Source organism: Eucalyptus grandis, chromosome 11, assembly GCF_016545825.1.
Source record: "Eucalyptus grandis isolate ANBG69807.140 chromosome 11, ASM1654582v1, whole genome shotgun sequence".
Classification (NCBI taxonomy): Eukaryota; Viridiplantae; Streptophyta; class Magnoliopsida; order Myrtales; family Myrtaceae; genus Eucalyptus; species Eucalyptus grandis.
Genome location: NC_052622.1, coordinates 35,992,361 through 36,011,107, shown reverse-complemented (window position 1 = coordinate 36,011,107; position 18,747 = coordinate 35,992,361). Strand labels below are relative to the sequence as shown.

General features: G+C 41.6%; 3 protein-coding genes across 3 annotated transcripts; all 3 read right to left on the bottom strand.

Moving 5' to 3' along the window:
• Window positions 1-965: 965 nt before the first annotated feature.
• LOC104426317 (very-long-chain (3R)-3-hydroxyacyl-CoA dehydratase PASTICCINO 2A) lies at window positions 966-4,509 on the bottom strand. The gene is made up of 9 exons (XM_010039316.3): window positions 4,239-4,509; window positions 4,033-4,144; window positions 3,686-3,704; window positions 3,494-3,582; window positions 3,324-3,377; window positions 2,177-2,247; window positions 1,986-2,067; window positions 1,356-1,452; window positions 966-1,274 (listed from the first exon to the last, which is right to left on the bottom strand). The coding sequence occupies exons 1-9, from the start codon at window positions 4,310-4,312 to the stop codon at window positions 1,204-1,206; spliced, it is 669 nt and encodes a 222-aa protein (XP_010037618.2). The 5' UTR covers window positions 4,313-4,509; the 3' UTR covers window positions 966-1,203.
• A 994-nt stretch (window positions 4,510-5,503) lies between these two features.
• Window positions 5,504-8,206, bottom strand: LOC104426316 (transcription factor MYB1R1). The gene is made up of 3 exons (XM_010039315.3): window positions 7,758-8,206; window positions 6,989-7,197; window positions 5,504-6,214 (listed from the first exon to the last, which is right to left on the bottom strand). The coding sequence occupies exons 1-3, from the start codon at window positions 8,038-8,040 to the stop codon at window positions 5,774-5,776; spliced, it is 933 nt and encodes a 310-aa protein (XP_010037617.2). The 5' UTR covers window positions 8,041-8,206; the 3' UTR covers window positions 5,504-5,773.
• Window positions 8,207-11,869: 3,663 nt separating this feature from the next.
• On the bottom strand, window positions 11,870-17,548 carry LOC104426315 (pentatricopeptide repeat-containing protein At1g74850, chloroplastic). The gene is made up of 4 exons (XM_010039314.3): window positions 15,485-17,548; window positions 13,846-14,160; window positions 13,657-13,764; window positions 11,870-12,712 (listed from the first exon to the last, which is right to left on the bottom strand). Exons 1-4 carry the CDS (start codon window positions 17,323-17,325, stop codon window positions 12,391-12,393), a joined length of 2,586 nt encoding a protein of 861 aa, XP_010037616.2. The 5' UTR covers window positions 17,326-17,548; the 3' UTR covers window positions 11,870-12,390.
• Window positions 17,549-18,747: the final 1,199 nt, after the last annotated feature.

Below are 18,747 nucleotides of genomic sequence, written 5' to 3'. Positions count from 1 at the left end.
GAGTCATTAGATTTTCATTTAGCCATCCTACATAACATCAGTTTTCGATCCGCGCCGTCCAATATTCTGACAATCAAACGTTAACGCCCTTAGGCCATTGATTAAGCCAATTTAAATATCAGGCGAATCCGATTTAAAATTTCTTGTTTATTCTTTTAGAATATTTTACGCGTTCATTCTAATTTATGACTATTTTCTAATAAGATTATTATTTGGAGAAAAGAAGAGAGAATAACTAATCCGCTTTGTTATATGGAGACCCGAGTAGCACTCCTTACTTCCAGGCTAAGAAGCCCCTCTGTTCTCCTATCCTCCTCCAATCCAATCTCCCTCGACTAAGAAATGACTGTCAAACACAATTTTGCTTTTGTTTTGCCAACATGCAGCATGCACATTAAAAATAACTTTTCCACTGACTTAACAACTACAAAGAAAACACACGAACAATAATGGCAAATGAAGATGAATCTGCGGCAAGGAACAGCTTGCAGTATAGAGAAATATGTTCCATTAAAAAGATACTCATGGGTATCAAATATGCAATCAATCACAACATGTCATTCAGTGGGCACAAGTGTAACACCAGGCATGATAGCCGGGCATACACTGAGAGACTTGACTAACATTCATCTGCACAGGTCATTCATTATGCATAAAGGAGCAAGGGGTGGGGCTGGACGTGTACAAGACAAGACAAAAGTGGCAATATCAAGAACAAAGAAGCATTCTGAGCACATATAAATTTAAAACAAGTATATGCAGCCACATTATTTATGCAATCCACCTTCAGCACCAACATATCATTTACCTGATCCACGGAGGTATTTGCATGTCAGCAACTTGACAGAGTAAGTAATGATAAGAGAAGGAAGAACCACATTCCACAATCAGCAAATTCAAGGACTTGATCACAAGAGGGGGCAAAAAAGAGAAGTTATGGGTCAAAATTGTAAAAATAGCACAAGTTAGAAAGCCAAAATTAAATTATCCCATTTGAAAAAAAAAAATGAAAGGAAGATATATATTAAAATTCTGAACTTGCTTTAAATTGTTCGTTGCAAGCTTAATGAAACAATCCACAGACAGCACAAATAAACCTTCCCCCTCCCCCCACACAACTAATATAGCGTTGATAGTACATAAAACAAAACTAAATTACAAGTTTTGGACAATCACGTGGCATTGCCAAATCATTGTCCCACCCTACTCTCTCTTTGATTTGGCCAAAGCCTTTTTCCTCTGCCCAAGCATATAGCTGTACATGTGAGGACCCCCTGCACCGATATTTCATTGCTTCTCTTAGATAAAAGCTTCAATAAATATTAAAATAAAGAATGCAAATTCTTCACACTTACCTGGGACATAGATCCCAAGAGCAAGGATAGCAGCATAAAAATAATCAAAAGAGTAGTTCCATTTGTTTGGCATTCTTATGCAATACTTCTCAGATTTCTGCATAGACCAATATTTAGTCAGTCACCAGATGCCAATTCTCAAACAAATGTGCCAGAGGCAAGAAACATATCGTGTATCTGATGTTGAGTATGTCAAAAAGGTAAGCGATGCATCTGATTTAAGACTGCACATGAACCGTACAAAGCCACATGCAGAAAATGAAACCATGAATAAGGGCAATGCCGGGCACACACTCATTGTCTGCAAGTATTTCAGATTTGAGGCAAATGACCATTTACTGGTCCTATCTACAAAGAACTTTAATTAAAGGGCCTATGTAGAGCTCCTAACTCCAACATAGCTAATACAGCTGCAGAAATTATCAGACAATTTCGTCTTTTCAATCCAACAAATCTTTGGCGCAATAAGCCAGACATAAAACATCAAAACCAACCAAAAGATGATAATTGAACTATAAAACCTTTTCTTTGATCAGAGTAGGAATACAGTGCCAAATAAAGTGGCATGCTCATCATTTTACAATTGGCTGGAAGTAATTCAGTTAAAAAAGAATGAAAAGAAAGAAATACCTGTATGTATGGAAGTGCAATATAGATTAGCCCAACTTCACTGGCAATGCCAGATGGATATAACACCAGGAAGGTGCTGTACCTGCACAGTGCAAACATATCATTCAGAAAAGGTACAGCAATATAATATCAAATAGATCAAGCCTCTCTAAGAGTTTACATAGGCAAAAACTAATCTCTTAACTTATTACCTCAACCACAATAGCCATGATGGTGTAAAACCTAGAGCCTCCTTCATCCCAAAGAAAGAGTACCGGATAATCTGTCAAAAATAAATATGCATTATTATTCCATAAGGCACTAAACCTCTGAGTTTTTCCACAGTTGCAAATTTCAGTATGACATCAATATGAATAACCTAGCAGTACAGACTACGGACAGTGCAAGACAAGCAAAGTCAGAAACTCATTGGACCCTTTCAGTCCTCAGTACTGTTTTCAAGAATTATACCAAATTGAGAACATATGAAAGGAACAAGGCTAGAATATTACATCATGTTCATGAACAAAAAGTTCTAACTAAAAGATAAATTGACGTAAAAGAAGTCATGAGGAATATGATAATCGACAATGGACTACAATCAACCCTTAGAAACTCTTATGATGCATTGAGGGCATATAGAAAGCAATTACTAAAGATAACTTGATTCTTATTGTAGAACCACCATGTGTAAGGTAATAGAAAAGAGAGGCAATCGTTTGAAGGAAGATCATAAATTGGAGAAAATACACCAAGTTTATCCAAATAGCAGCATAGATTTAACCACATACTACATAGTGATAATTACATTATGACACACGTTATATCAAGATACCCAAATTAATCTATCAGACTCTGGAGAAAATCAATAAAACGAGTTGTATCGGAGTATCAGATTACATCAACCAGATGCTAGAGAGACAAATTGCATTAAAAAATCATGCCATGCAGGAATTAGGAAGAAATCAATGTCAGATAAGATAAACACATAACGTATGTCAGTTTGGCAGTGCTACAAGAAGGAAGTTTCAGAAGTATATGTCATTTACATTGTCATAACAGGATCAATATTCTGACATCTGAATCGAATATAACAAAATGCATAGCAGATTAAGGCAAGTGCTTCTGTCTCGATGCCAAGTGTATGGAAACTAAATCCAAGGTCATTTATTGTATAGAGTAAGTTCATGATGCCAAGTCCCTGTTGTCACCGTTCATCTTGCTTTTCAGTCAATTCGTACCCATACACAAAAGCAGGTTTATGTATCTATGGCACGTGCTCAAACATAAGCTTGTCTTAAATGGAAAGAACTTGTGCAGTTGGCTACCGGAGCGAGAGCACAATAAAAATGTGTTTACCTCAGTGATCGACCAGCTAATCACCAAGGAGCTAACCATGATGTGTTTCTGAGTCTGTCCATAAGAAGCACGACATCGTCAGTACAAGAACATTCACGAGTTTGGCTCAAATTACAATGCCCAACGACATTAAGTTGGAACGATGAGATTGCACGAGTAGGATGAATCACCTCGGGAAAACTATAGAGGATGCCCCAGGTCACATACAATCTCGAACCGATCTGAGGCAGGGTGGCAGTTATCGGAGACCTAACCAGACCTACAAACAGAAGATTAAAGAGAAATCCGGAGTTAATCCAGCATCCGTGTAATGTGAACAGAACAAATTCCATTCGATAATCGCAAGAGAGATTTTAACTCACCAACAAGACCATGGAGGATCTACCCGAGATCCAATCCAGAAACCCGGAAATGGGGACAACAAAGAGAGAGAGAGAGAGAGAAACGTGAGAAGCCATCTTCGACGAAAATCAACGTTGCAAGGAAGGGTGTAAATCAGCCACGCGAAAGCAATTCATGTTTCGAAATGAATTTCGACTCGGATAACGCATTTTTTTTCGACAAATTGATAATGACTTAGTTAAGCACTAAACCAAACTCCCGAGAAACCTCTAAAACCTTGCTCGTAGTCAAGACGCGTCCTCATTAAATCAGCACACAGCTCCACGAGACAAAGAGATCAATGCAGCGCGGGTGGGGGTGCGCATACCTCCAAGACGGCGGCGGTCTGAGCGAGCTGGAGGGGCCGCTCGACGGCGCCGTAGACGTGCTCGTGGCCGGACTCGCGGAGCGTCTTGACGGCGAGAAACAAGACTTGCGACCTGAAAAACGAAACGGGAGCGCGAAATCAGGACGTACTCGGGACGGGGAGAGGAGAGAGAGAGAGAGAGAGAGAGAGTGATGGAGGAGGAGTACCATCCGAAGAAGATGGCCCAGTTGTAGAGGGAGAGGTAGAGGCGCCTCAGGGCGGAGAAGGCACCGCCCGCCATTCCAGGAAACGCGAAGAGGAGAGAGTACGGAGATGGACTAGTGATGCGGAGGGGGTCGACGCCTGCGGGAGATCTGAAGGATCGAGAGGGAATTGGAGGGGAGGAAGACGTTCGGCGACATTAAAGAGGGAGGCGGAGCGGGGCAGTTGAGCTGATCAACCACTTCCTTCCCACCCATCCAACGCCCCATGCCTCTCTCTCTCTCTCTCTCTCCTTCTCTAAATGATCATCGTACATCGGGGGTCCAACGGCCTGACAGGCCCCGCAAATGGGTGTGCTTTGGAGATGGGGAGCGATTGACAATGGGCCGGTCTCCTTCTTGGGCTCTATTCCCCCGACTGGGCCCAATCAAATGCTAAGGCAACGGTTCCGTTCTCGGATTATCAGTTCTGAGCTTTTTAGGGCTCGGGAGGAATCGTTGATGATCGCCCTTGGATAAAATAACATATGGGTCTCAATCGTAATGTTTTAATATTTTTTTCTATTTTTTTCTTCTGATTTTTTTTCTTTATTTCCCCTTTCTTCTTCCATTTATAGATGCCCAAGTGGGTTGGCCTCACCTGCCACAAGCAAGTTGGTCAGGCAAGGGCAAGCTTTGACTAGTCAAGGCAAGACCCAGAGAGCATTGGCCTCACTAGATGTAGCAAGGGGAGCCCTCAACAGGGCTTGTCCTCATCCGGCCATGCCTCACTTGTGGCAAGTCACCAGCAAAAGAAAGAAGAAAGACTAAAAAAAAAAAAATGTCAACACTAGCAAATTCCTATTGAAATTAGCCGAATAGACTCAATTAGCAAAAATTGAAAAGATTAAGTATTTGGTTGGCAAAATATAAAATAAAATTATAACTTTTTTGACAATTTTTTTCGTAAAAAGTACGATGCTATATACGGTGAGACGACCGTTTTTTCAGGAAGAGACTGTAGAAACCCCCGTACCCATTCGTCCAATGTAGGTGACACTCATTTGTAAAGCCCAACTAGGCCAGGCCATCGATAGCAATTTCTTTGGGTTTTATTTGTAAACTCGACCCCCTACGAAGTCTGGCATCCTCTTTCAATGAAACTTCCATAGGTGACCTTTCGACATGTGAGGTCTCGGGTTTGCTTTCACGGGTTGTCCACACAGATTCTTTCTGCCCTCAAGGGTCCATAGAGACCACGAGTTCAGCACAAAGCAAGAAACACGAACACGAGCCAAAGATCGATGATGTTATTTTTTCCAGTCACATGTAAGCCGACAAACTTAACAGATACCTGATGGAGATAGAGCATTAAATAGAAAGAAAAAGCACATGGCAATGTTCTACTTTGTCGCCCCATGCTCTGTACAACAATTTGGCAAATCAAATTCAGTCGCCCATACACCCCTTTATCTTATCTTTACCCGGATAATGATCTAAACATGAACCCCCTTCCTTGTCCCCCCTTCCTTGTCTTGTTTTCTATCAAGATAAAAAGATTCTCAAGCCACACTGATTATGCTCTCCCCACCGCGGAAGCCAGACATCGCCTGGAAGGATGTACGACTTGAAGGGGAATCTCCTTGATCTGAAGGCAGGGAGAGATTGAGGGATAGAGACAGAGGCTCCATTGTTGACTTCGAATTTGCACTTTGATCGGAGGTAAGCGGAGCGTGAGGGATTGGGACAAGAGGTGTCGGCTGGACGAGCTTCGACTTTGAATCACTGAGCCCGCCCCCTTGCATTAGAGTTAGATTTGGGACCTGATTCTGAACAGGAATTGGAAACGCTGCTGGTCCAATCGGCATCACGAAAGGGGCCATTGCAACATAGCCATTCGGGTTGCAAGTATCTTGCAAAAGCGGATGCCGAGGCAAGGGATTCATCTGATATGTATTATCTTGATGAGGAACATGTTCAGTCTCCATCATACTCGCAGTCACCTGTAAAATATGGACGCGAAGCATCAGAAAAATTGCGATTTGAACGGAAAGATTAAAATTTTGGACCAAAAGGTGGATCAAAGAGAAGATTAGAAAGATAAAGGTTGCAAGTGGGTACTAATTTTTTAAATTGCCACAGCAAGAGAGCAACATGACCTTCCGCTGATTTTTTTAAGAGCCTTGCACATGGAAGATTGAGCTTTTTCCTAGTACTCCTCAGTAAACAAATTGGCTTTTCTAAATCCGAGAAACCAGATCCACCATTAGCACATAATTGATGTCTAACTTGACACACTAAATCTTTCCTCGATTTTGTTGTTAAAACCAGAATCCCTAATAAAAAAACAGTAACCTCCTCCCGCACCTTCTCTTAAAAATAGAAAGAAAGAAAGAAAGAAAGAAAATGACACAGTTAGCTTAAGGAAAACTCATCCATAGATTCATGGCAGCTATTCAAGAGATCCATGTTTCAAGCCACTTGATAAGTTCATCTAGACATGAGCTCCATAAAACCACGGTGTCATTTCTTCTTTTGTCTCATTCTATTTTCTCTAAGAAAAAGAAAGGTTGTGATTAGGAGGCTCGATCGAAGCAGGACGTGAAGTCAATTCAAAATGTTTACTTTGATTCAACTTGAAGAAGCTAGACCTAAGAAAAGACTATTGGTCTAGGTCAACTTCCACGATATTTCGCCGAATCCTCATCAGCCAACGGGAACAAAGACGACCTTCAAAGATAGTAAAGGGGCCATCTAGAAGTTGATGAGATACGTACAGAATCGGTGGTTATATCGAAGAGGCTGGACCGACGGCGCCGGCGATTGAGGTTGCTTCGGCGCAGGAAATATTTCTGGGCATGGCTCGCGACCTGAGTGGGCGTGCGGGTCTTCACAAAGTTCCTGGATATCGCTCTCCAATCTCCTTTCCCCACCTTCTGTAATCCCAACAAGAACAGCCTGTGCTCCTCCTCTGTCCAAGGAACTCCTGATGAAGTCCACAGAAAAAAAAACCCATTTAACGCATTTCAGACACACGTAAGGCCAAGTTTTATCCCATTAAGGCATCACATGACTTTCCTTGTACATGTTAACGACGATAACTAAGCATTAGCAGGAAAAAAGAAGGATCCGACCGATATAAACTAGCGAAAGCAGCGATTTTTTAACATTCAGATCAATATTTGAAGACTGAAATCAAATCAGCCTTTCGTTGAACAACTGATAAAGTACTCAAAGCTCTTAACCAATCCTCAACGTCGAAACTAATTCATTGGAGGTTGAGATTAATTTATCGAAATCGATGATTGCCAGGGAAACGCATCGGATAAAAAAAAAAAAAAAAACAATAAGGTAGCTACAATAATGGAAATGACGAGTGATGATGGATGATGAGAAGTTTGCAGAAAGCAGCGATCACATCGCATGCAGGTAAGTAAATCTCAAATCAGGCACTTTGGAGACCGATTGCTACCGATACCCCGACGGACGCGATACTCCGAAGACCGATCGTTCCGACGAGAACTAGAACACATGGGAAATGCATACCTCTCTTGCGCTCGCGGCCACCGCCGGGGTTGTGCGCGGCGTCGTCGGCCGATGCGTAGCCTTTGGCGGCCTCTTCCTTGTTGCCGCCGCTCCCGCCGCTGGCGTTGGGCGGATTCGCGTCCTGCGGGTGCTGGTACTGAGACAGGTTGTTCAGGCTCACGCACTTCCTCATCGAGTCCACGACCACCCGCACCCCGAACAGCATGATCTCCCCGGCGCCGGCGTCGGCGCCGGAGCTCTCGTCGCCGGCGACGTCGGGGGTGGCGGCGCGTGGGGGAGGCATTCTCTCGCACCGGCGACGGCGAGGGACCGGGTCCGCTCCGTTCCGTTTCGCGGCAAAACCGAGAGTCCGTACGGTTGGACGGCGAGAGAGAGAGAGAGAGAGAGAGAGAAGGAAGGAGGGAGGAAGGGAGGGAGGAGACCGGACCGGACGGGACGAGACGAGACCTGTGAGGTGGAATGAAAATGGCATATATAGGACGAAAGTAAAAAATAAATAAATAAATAAAAGAAAGGAAGGAAAAAGAAAAGTGAAAATGGACGGTGCATCTTACTCGTCGTGAATCGTAGATATTTCCTTAATCCGACGGCTGAGATATTTTCTGAATGGAATTCACTTTGGAAATCAGTCCGGGTACGACGAGGATAGCGGGCCTTTTTTTATACCATTCTCCCTTCTGGGAAAATCCTTCAAAGACGGACTCTATTTTTCGGGGGGTACAAAAAAGGAAAGAGAACATAATCCTAGTTTTTCTCGTGTTCTTATTGGCCAAAACTTTTACATGATAAAAATATCGACACTATTAGAGTGCAGTGTTTTTATCGAACTAACTATTTAATTTTAGATATATTTCGCACATGCTCTATTTAATGCCTGAGAAATTAGCATCTTCTTATGAAATAAAAACGGATTATCTTATATCTCTCGGTCTTGCATAATAGTTGTATACTCATTTGTTGGTAATGTTTTCCTGAATTCTTTGTTCCCTTCTTGTGTTTTTGTTTTTTCAAAAGGTATGATCTTTCAAGTTTAATGCACAAAATGGATGGATTTGTTTTGTACACACATCAATGGTTGTATGCATATAGATAAATTATATTTATTAAATGAATTTGGTTTAATTGGGATCACGGTGAAAGAGATTTTGCCTAAGGAATTCTATATAATTGGTCACTCTGGCAATCATTAGCGACGCATTAAAGTGAAGAAACTTGCGGTTCTTATAAGCTAAATTGAAATAGCTTTGAGCATCGAAAAATAGGCATTCGACCAACTAGCTAGGAAAAGGAGCTTAAAGAGATCTGAGAAGTACTACTCGTCACTAAAAATGTCAAAACGTCGATTTCATCACTTATCAGTTTACTTCGCATCCAGTCACCTATATTATTATTTAGGAGTGTCAACAATCATGGGGTGAGTTCTTCGGAACCATCATTAGTGGATCCTTTAGACATTTTTTTAAATAAGAAGAAGAAAAAGCAATCGTGACTTCACCTGCAAAATAAAGAAAATTAATATATCAGAGATGAGATATATTCGGATAAAATAAGCTGCTTAAAATGGGGAAAGAAAAGAAAAAGAAAAGTATCTAGAACGTGGATTTTTGAGGGGTCCAACCAAATGGCAGCAGCCAAACTCAGAACTTCCAATCAAAGCATGTGGCGCACAGAATCGAGAATGGAGCACACAGCACATGATCCTTTAACCAGATGTCCCTTCTAAGAAATATTATCACCATCCCCAAAAAGTAGACGCTTTCCTCGGCCGAATGAATCTGGTCAAAATACGTTCAGAGGTTGTCTCATCAACTGGGCCTCTTAAAAAATTGTCAATCTAGGACGGAAACCCACGGTTTTCCAGCCATTGTGCCCCAATTAACTAATCCCATCTGACCTAAAATCAACTCGATAATCAACTCGATATTTTAGTAGTGAAAGGCAATTCGCCCACCTGAGTCCTTTCTCCCTCTTCTTTTCTCTCGCCAAAATAAAGCTAAGCGAAGTGCCAAAGTTACCTTTGCTTCTTCCTAGAATACACAGACGAATACACCTCCCCCCCAGCTGGCACGCACGCCAGTTCCCCACTGAATACGAATTAGAAAGAAAGAAAGAACACGAACCTTCTTATAATTCGCTTCTCTACCTTATTATACTTTGCTTCTTTACGACGACGAGGTCAAGCACCCGACTAATTTCCATTAACTTTAATTCTTCAGCTTTGACTTAGTACCGACACCGAGATTCGCACGCCCCAACTAGTCTTGTTAAGAGAACGCGACTAATACTTCAAGCCCAAGCAGAGCAAAAAAGACTGAACACCACTATCAATCATCTAGACAATCTCTTGGGGCTTACTATGGAAAGGAAAACATGTAAAGATCTTGGGTTGAACTATCCATTGGTTTGAGGGGGAGAAGATGGCAATTCTTCGTGGGGCCAATGGAGATGGGGTTTCGAGGGTGGGAATCGAATATTCGATCTATATCGAATCAAATGAAGAAGCGATTTTTTATTTTATTTAATCTTATCTCTGAACGTCCGTACAATTTTGTGAACCCTCGGTGGTGGGGTGCGTTGGCAGGATAAGACAAGATAAGGTTTTCTGGGCCTCCACCAACAACCATAAATCAACTCCCGTCTCACCTTAAATTTCAACTTTTTCTTTTCCTCACAATTCCGAGGATATATCATCGATCGCCATAAGTTGTAACTTTCGTTAGCCCTCTCCCTGAATTTGTGCTTGAACAAGTGACATCTGAAGAACTAAAATTCGACCCGTCAAGAGCATGCAGTCGTAGAACTCGAACCCACACCCCCAACAATTAAGGAAATGCCAAAGGACCCAGTTCGATAATCGGACAAATCGAACTTGGAAGTCCTCTCGATAGAAAGAAGTAAAAATCCAGCTGCTAAATTCAATGAGCAGCCCAACCAAAAGGTAGTTGACAAGACATAAAGAACAGACTCATCATATTGAAGAATAATTGTTGTCACAGTCATCTTGACGGAAATGCAAGCAGCTGTTCCCTCTACATGCGCGCGCCGATCGCATGTTTTGCCCATGACATTTTGTGAACTATCTTTTCTACTCCAAAAGAAATCCACACTACAAATAGTAGGTAAAAGCTAAAGTCGTTCCTTAGTCTCGAAGATACATCATGTCTCCCTAAATTGGATGAAAAGAGAGAAAAAGAAGCGAGTGGGATTGAAAGCAACCACCATGTACGTTGCATCGAGTTTTGCTTCGATTAATCCAAAAGACATAAAGTGGAGAAGACACCATTCTTTTCCCAAGTTAGGATCTTATCTTTTTGATCTATTCAGATGCAGATTAGGCTCTATCTTTTGATCTTTCATTAAAGTCTAACAAAAGGAGGAGAGAGAGAGAGAGAGAGAGAGCTGTGGTTAGTTACACATAAGAGTAGGAAAAGCACACCAGGAATAATCTATGCACCACAACAGATGTTAAGTACTTGTTGCTAAGGCTCAAAACCGTATCCTGCGACTTGATTAATTGCAATTTGATGCCAATGAAATCATATTTCATCTTACTAATTGTACTCTCTACCAGAGATCTGCTTTTTCTAATAATGCCATTTGAGGAGCATGAGTAACATGCACTCTGCTTTTGAACTGTGCTCTTCTCAGTTTTATTTGTTAATAAAAGATTCCCTTATCCCACCAGTGCGAAAAAGGAAGAGAATAGTAAAAGAATGGAGATGGTGAAGTACCACGTGGCACTTACCAGCTTTTCACAATGAAGCCCCCCTCGTGTCCACTGCCCATGCAAGAGTCCACAACCATCAATCCAGGGGGACGAAACAGCAACTTTGCGCCTCCCTGAATCGAAGAAGTAGTTGCCAAGTTAAGCACAAGTTTCAATTGCTACAGAGTCTAAGATAGTTAATGTATTCTTACAAGAGTTGATAAAGATATGATTAGAGGAGAAAAGACCCACTTCGCAGGACAATTGCTCATGTCCTCTGAAGCTACAGGAATTTTCTGCACACAAAAGGTTTCCATGACCTAACAGAAATTAATGACAATTGTCCAGAAGAAAACAGAACAGAAACAAAAATCAGCGCATTCAGCGCATGCCTTGGGAGCAAGCATTTGATGACGACTTCTTGCCAGCTTCTCTTTAATCAAGTCATGATATTGGTTTCCGACCATTACTAAAAGATCAAGGTTAAGAGAAACCTGGTATAAATACAGACGTAGCGCAAGCTTCTTGCTTCACCGAATGACCTTATAACCGAAGACAAAAAAAAGAAAAAAAAAGCACTGGCTGCGCAATTGCGAGTTCAAAAAGACAACCCTTTACTACATGCCAAATTTAATGTACATTTAAGCTGGAGGAAAGAAATATCTCCAAAGCTGCAAAATCATAATCCTTCCATTCATTCTGTTTGTATCTCAGTGTGGAGTTGAGGGACCGAGTCTCCATTACTGGCTTGTCTTTCTGGGGCCGAGTCTCCCTGAGCTTGGCAAAGACCTTAACCACTCTCGAAGAGGAGATTCTTCAGCCAAATTGCGTAGCTGGAGCTGATATTTGAAACCCCAACTCTGTGACTGAGTTGGGAATAACCATGTCATGTTTTCACAGAACTGAGGATAGATTTCATATACCCCTTCAAGCTGCGCTAGTAACAAGCTCTCTCTTTTTCCTCTCTTTTGCTTCGGTATGGGGATTATCATTCCTTTGAGAGATTCTCGCTCCTGGCGCAGAAAAGGGGAAGTTGCTCAAAACTACTAATCTATCATTCTTGGATCCATCTGGAGAGGATTCGATCCCAGAAAGAATTTTCTTGAGCTGTGTCCTCTGGCAGACAATTCTACCCCTGTTCCAGCCTGGGAAACCAAAGGATGATGACAAAGTTTCTTGAAGGAATGACGAGACAGCTTTTGCAATAGGAAATTCTTGACTGGTTGAGCTTTTCTCCATCTGTCCTCGACTGGCCAACAGATAATCGAGTGAGAATAAGAAGCACAAGCAGTTTAACATAAAGCAAAAAATTAGAACATTCCTAGAGAAGAAGTACAAATGGAAATAAATGCCATATTCTTTGACCAGTAATCTGAGAATTGTTGATGGTGAACATGAGAGGCAGAAATGACTTGATAGTATATTTAACAACCAGGTGATAAGCAAGAGAAACTCATGAATCTTGATATATAGTTGAATCAGTCCACGAGACAATGTGAAGATTCTGATAGATCATTAACTGTGTATTATTCTCAATGAGAAGCAGATATGCTAGAATCTGCCACAAGGTGATTGTGCGGCTTTCATAATTAGCTTGACTTATCTTTCCAGTCAAATTTTCACAAATGGACTGCAATAGGCAATCCATGACCTTAAAATTGGTAAGAAAATAATTTTAGCAGCAGTTGGACAATTCATCCAATGCAAGGATATGGGGAACACTAAGAAGTCCATCAATACTCTAACCAAAAGGAAGCAAGTGCTTCACTACTTAAAGTAGGGAGGGTTAAGAAGCATCTTCATTTAATGGATTTGTCTACAACTAGGTGCTTTCCATTGCCATTCCACTGATAAAGCCACAAAAAATTGAGTTCAAGAAAGTTATTACCCGGTGCATAAAAAGTAATATGGCATCACTTGCAGCTTACGTGTCGGAGTGCTAATTTGACACATACACTAAAGATTTTTGGACTTTTTAGCACCCCCAAGGACCAAGGTTTAATCTTATCATTGGAGAAATAGATGCACCTGCCAGTTGCAGCTCATAGACTTGGAGAGATTCAGCTTAGCTCGACCCAAAGAAAAATCATGACTGGAATTAATCAGAGCTAACATCTCTACTGTATGTATCCATTTACCATTATAAGTATATAAAGAAGAGAAAAGCAGAATATAAGCAGAACAGGAACTTACACAACAACAATGCTTGCGATTTGGGGAAGATCCTCTCCATTTAAGAACGCTTCCCCCATACTATTTAGCCAAACTGATAAGGCAGTATATGCACCACCTTCCCACATTCTGTGATGTAGGCAACGTCAGCACAGGCAAGCAAATGGTTTAAGAGAATATAACTGAGAATAAAAGATAAATCCTACATACCTGTGTACGTCAATGGACCATACTAGTTTGTTTTTCCGAAAAAGTTCAGGAAACAGACCCCTTTTTGTTGCTTCACTGAGCACTCTGGCAGCGCGTTCTTTCTGGCCTAGCCACCAAAGTGCCTCTAAAAGCGCATTGTAAAATCTGTTCCCCAAACCACATCCTTCAGAGTTAAGTTTGTCAAGAACATACTCCACAATCTGCCAATTTGCATCGTGATCATAGTCCCCTTTGATCATTTGCCCAATCACTTGATGAATATTTGATCCACTATTCATGCACATCTCATCCAGCAAACCATAGGCATCATCCCACCTGGAAATACAACAGCTTAATAGTGAAAGTGATCATCAAAAGGTATACTGCAAAAAGGTACTTTACTTCTTGATAGAGTATGGATTAGCCAAATCCTCTTGCAGTAATGGTTGGATAATTTCTTTAAGTGTATAGCATTTAACGGACAATTCACCAATGTATCAATGATGACGTCCACCACATGGAAACAACTGCAGATTTGCAACCACAAAAACACACAAACGGACAAGGTAGAACAACAACACAGTTCTAACATTTACTTCTGATTTATATTTGTTTTCCCACATTGAATTTGTAAAAGATAATACCACACAAGCAATGAATATTTCCTACTAAGATCAGGTATTCACAAAGCATGATTGTGAAATGATAGAGATCGCTTTAACGATGAAAACATTATTGATTGAATCTCACTCCAGTTAAACATTAGCTTGTCCTCACAAAAACAAGGTATGGATCATCATTCTTTACTATCTATCTTTCGACATTGACTCGTCCCCTTAAATTTCGGCAATAAGGAAAAAGGTAAAATCATTATGAAAAGAAAAGGTTGACCAAGTGATGCAATTTGTGGAAAAACAAAAGTATGGCGCTGTAAAGCAGGATTTCATGGAAAAAAGAGTCGCCAGAACTGAGCCAACCAAGAGATGGGCTCAGGGGGGAAAATAAATTCAATGTAGCTATGCAAAAGGAAACAAAACTGCAGCCAGCAAGTTAATACAAGTTCCGGAAGGTCATTCTCACACATTCTGGAAGCAGATCCAGAAGAAGGTCACTCAAATAAGGATAAGCCCATTTCACCAACTTAACAGCGGTAAGAGGATAAGTACAATAATCGGTTTCATATTGCAATCAGTTTAATGCCTTTTAAAGCTAATGCGTTCCTGAAAATGCTATCTTAGATGGATCCGACTTCTTCTTGCATGCACAAGATCATATTTCAAGAATTACAGGATATAAGGATGTCTGACAAAAATTTAATTGATGATTCTTCCACATAGGAAAGGACGGCCATCTCCATAGCAGCAAGATGTAGAGCCTAATCACCTAGCAGTAGGTTAAACTTGAGATATTGAAGAGAAATGATCAGGTAATGCCATTGTTCCCTAGTATCAAGAAGAGCATTGCGCAGCACAATTGACACTAAGGACCTCCTAACACTACCGCTGTTTTGTTTCTCAAACAACCAGTAATCCATGCCTATCCATTAGAGTGGATGAAAAAAATGAACAGGCGCTATGGCAGAAGTGACCAAGCAGCACAGCACGGGTAAAGTGTAAATGACTGTCAAATTTTTTTGGATGAAGACAGAATGAGCACTCACCGATCACACTTTGCATAGACAGCCACCATCATACAGTAACACATAACGCTAGGCAATATTCCAGAGGATTTGATTTCCTTGAACTGCTCTTCACTCTCATCAACTAGCCCTGCAAAGTGGTAAACACTCAAAACAGCTTCAAGAGTTCTCTCGTTGGGATTACATCGGACCTTGTCCATATCAACGTAAGTTTTAATTGCTTCTTCAAATTGGCCTCCTTGCCTAAAAGCCTCAATCATGCCATTGAAGGAGTCCCTGTTCCTCGCAACTCCTGAGTCTCCCATCCTAGTCAATATTACCTCAGCCTCTTTATATAGACCACCTTTTGCAAATGTATGAATAAGAGAGTTGTAGGTTTCAACAGTTGGCTTGCTACCGACCTCATTCATCGTGTTAAAAGCAACAAGAGCTTCCTCATATAATGAAGCTTGCCCATATGCTTCAATGACCCCTGTATAGACCTTGGAACTCGGTAATATTCCCCTCTCATTCATGTGAAGTAATATCTTCTTAGAATCCTCATACAGTCCTCCCCTCCCGCATGCATAAATTAAGCCTTCATATGTTTCCATATTCGGCTCAACATTCTCCTCTACCATATCATTGAACAAAGTCACCACCTCCTTAAAGTACCCACCCTCACCAAATACTTGGATCAGTATATTATATGTAGCAGCATCAGGCTCAGTATTGCTCACTTTCATCTCAAGAAAGAGCTCACGAACATCATCATATCTCCCATGCTTCCCATATTGATTCAACAATATACTATAAGTAGCTGCATTAGGGGCGCACCCGGCTGCCTGCATCTGCCTAAACACATCCATAGACTCTTTGATAGACCCAGACTGCGCATACGCCTCTAACAAAACATTGTACGATGTGATATCTGGCAGATTCCCTCCGGACTCCATTTCCTTAAGGAGTTCCGAAACCTTCTCTAGCTTACCCAGTTTCCCAAAAGTCTCAACGAGGTAGCTGTACGTGGTTATATCAGGAATTACCCCTCCCTCATTCATGGTCCTAAAAACCATCTCTGCCTCGTCGCCTAATCCCCTATTGGAACAAGCACTCAGCAATGTATTGTAAGTAACCAGATCAGGTTGTATTCCCTCGTGCCTCATCTCTGCAAACAAATCCAACAAGCCCTCCCAATCCAAACCACCTCTAGCACAAGCATTAATCACTGTATTGTAAGTCAAAATACTAGGAGACACCCTCTCCTTCTTCATTTGATGAAGGAACTCAAGCGAAACCTCATACTGTCCATTTCTCCCATACGCATTGATCAGAGCCGTGTACGAGAAGACGCTTCGAGAGACGCCGTTGCTGGGCATTTCATCGAATATCTCTCTGCACTTATCTAGCAAGCCCTCGCGTCCCAACAGGCTGATCATAATCGTGTAGATGTGCTCGTTGGGCTTGCACCAGATTTGCCGCTGCATGTACTTGAAGAGACGGAGCGAGCGCTGCCAATCGCCCCGCTGCGCGAACTCCTTGAACACGAGCGCGAAGTCGTTCAGCGACAGCTTGTTCTTGAACATGTCGAGGCAACGCGCGATGCTGCCGCGGGGCGGCAAGCTGCTGAGCTTGTTGATTAGGGTTTCGACGTCGTAGCTGTACTTGCCTTTCTCGACGGTCACCGACGGGTTGCCGAGGACCAGCTCCTTGGGCTTGGCTCTGACAATTCCGGCGCCGGAGCAGCATCTCCGCCCGCCGGCGGCGAAGCTGAGGTCTCCGGCGAGGAATCTCCGGCGAATGGGGGATTGGAGGATTTCCTTGGAGGATCGAAGACCCCGAGGCTTGGGAGAAGGCAAGGGGAGAGAAAGCGAGAAGGTCATTGTGGTAATTTAACTAGATCATGAGGTTTCCGAGCCGGATGGAAATTGAAGGTCGACCGATCGTTCCAAGGTCATCCGCGAAGTGCTGCTCTGCTGCAGAGCGAGCGGGAGACGGAGGTTGAAGACGGACACGTGGAGTGCTTTATCGGATAAACGGGGTCGTTATCCGGGGCGATTATGGAATGGGTCGGGTCGGGTCGGGCTGTCGGATTTAGAATCTGCAGCTTTCTTTTCGGTTCGAATCACGGAGGAGGATTCATCGCGTCCGACGTGTCGACGGGAAGATATTTCCTTTTAAGGACGGTGGGCGACGTTCATGGATTCCCTCTCTCCGGGTAAAGACCGGGAAATTTCTCTCTCCCTCTCTCCCCTTCCTCTCTTAAATTATCGCTCAACTTTAACTCAATTTACAATATAAGCCATAAATTTTTAATTTATTCAATATAATTCTTAAATTTTAATTTAATATATAATATAATTCCCAAATTTTCAACTTATTTAATATGATCCTGAATTTTTTTAAATTATATAAAAACATTCAACGTTGTCATTCCATTAATTCAAGTTCATAAATAATATTGAACATTTTCATATAATTTAGAGATTAAATTCAACATGTACCAAAAATCCAAAAATCATATTGAACAAATTGAAATGTCATGAACCATATTACATATTCGGATATAGTTCAAAGATCACATTGAAAGAAAAGTTCAAAGATCACATTGCCTGTTGGGTGAAAGTTCAATGACCATTTGTGTCATTCTCCCTAACTTAATCTTTATCCTTGATTTTTCTTAGTGCTTTTACAATTTCTTCTTGTTGATGCCATAGCTAAGCTCTACTTAGAGCTCGCACGACCTTGTGAGCATGAGGCCAATCTCGAGCGACTCACTGTAGCACAAGGAGAGGGGTGGCGGGTGACGAGGGTGGTAGGGTCAGGCTGCCATGGTGATCTTAGCCTTGGGTGGAGGCTCCATGGTATGGAAAGTTGGCTAAAAGTACATGTGGTTTCCTTTTTTGACAAGCCAAACCCAGTAATGGCGACCTTCATGACCTTAGTTGACCTTAGTTGAGAGCTGTCTGAGTTCACGCAATCCCAAGCGACCCACATTAAAGGTCACTTAAGATTGTGCAACTTTATAAGGGTTGCTAGTGCTAGATTTGGCTTTGGCCAAATAAATTTTCTTTTTTTAATCAATTAATGTAAAATATATAACGAAAGTCTTTATAAGTTTAGTTTATCCAAATAGTATTTATATTAAAGTTGATTCCCAATGCACTTTTTAATTACACTTTACCCAACATTATTTGCATTTGCGAAAATCATTTAACCTAAAGTCTTTGCATTTTTCAATATACTTTCCTTAAATATTGAACCAAACACAGCCTAAGTTGTGTGTGTAAAGAGGGAGGTTGCTT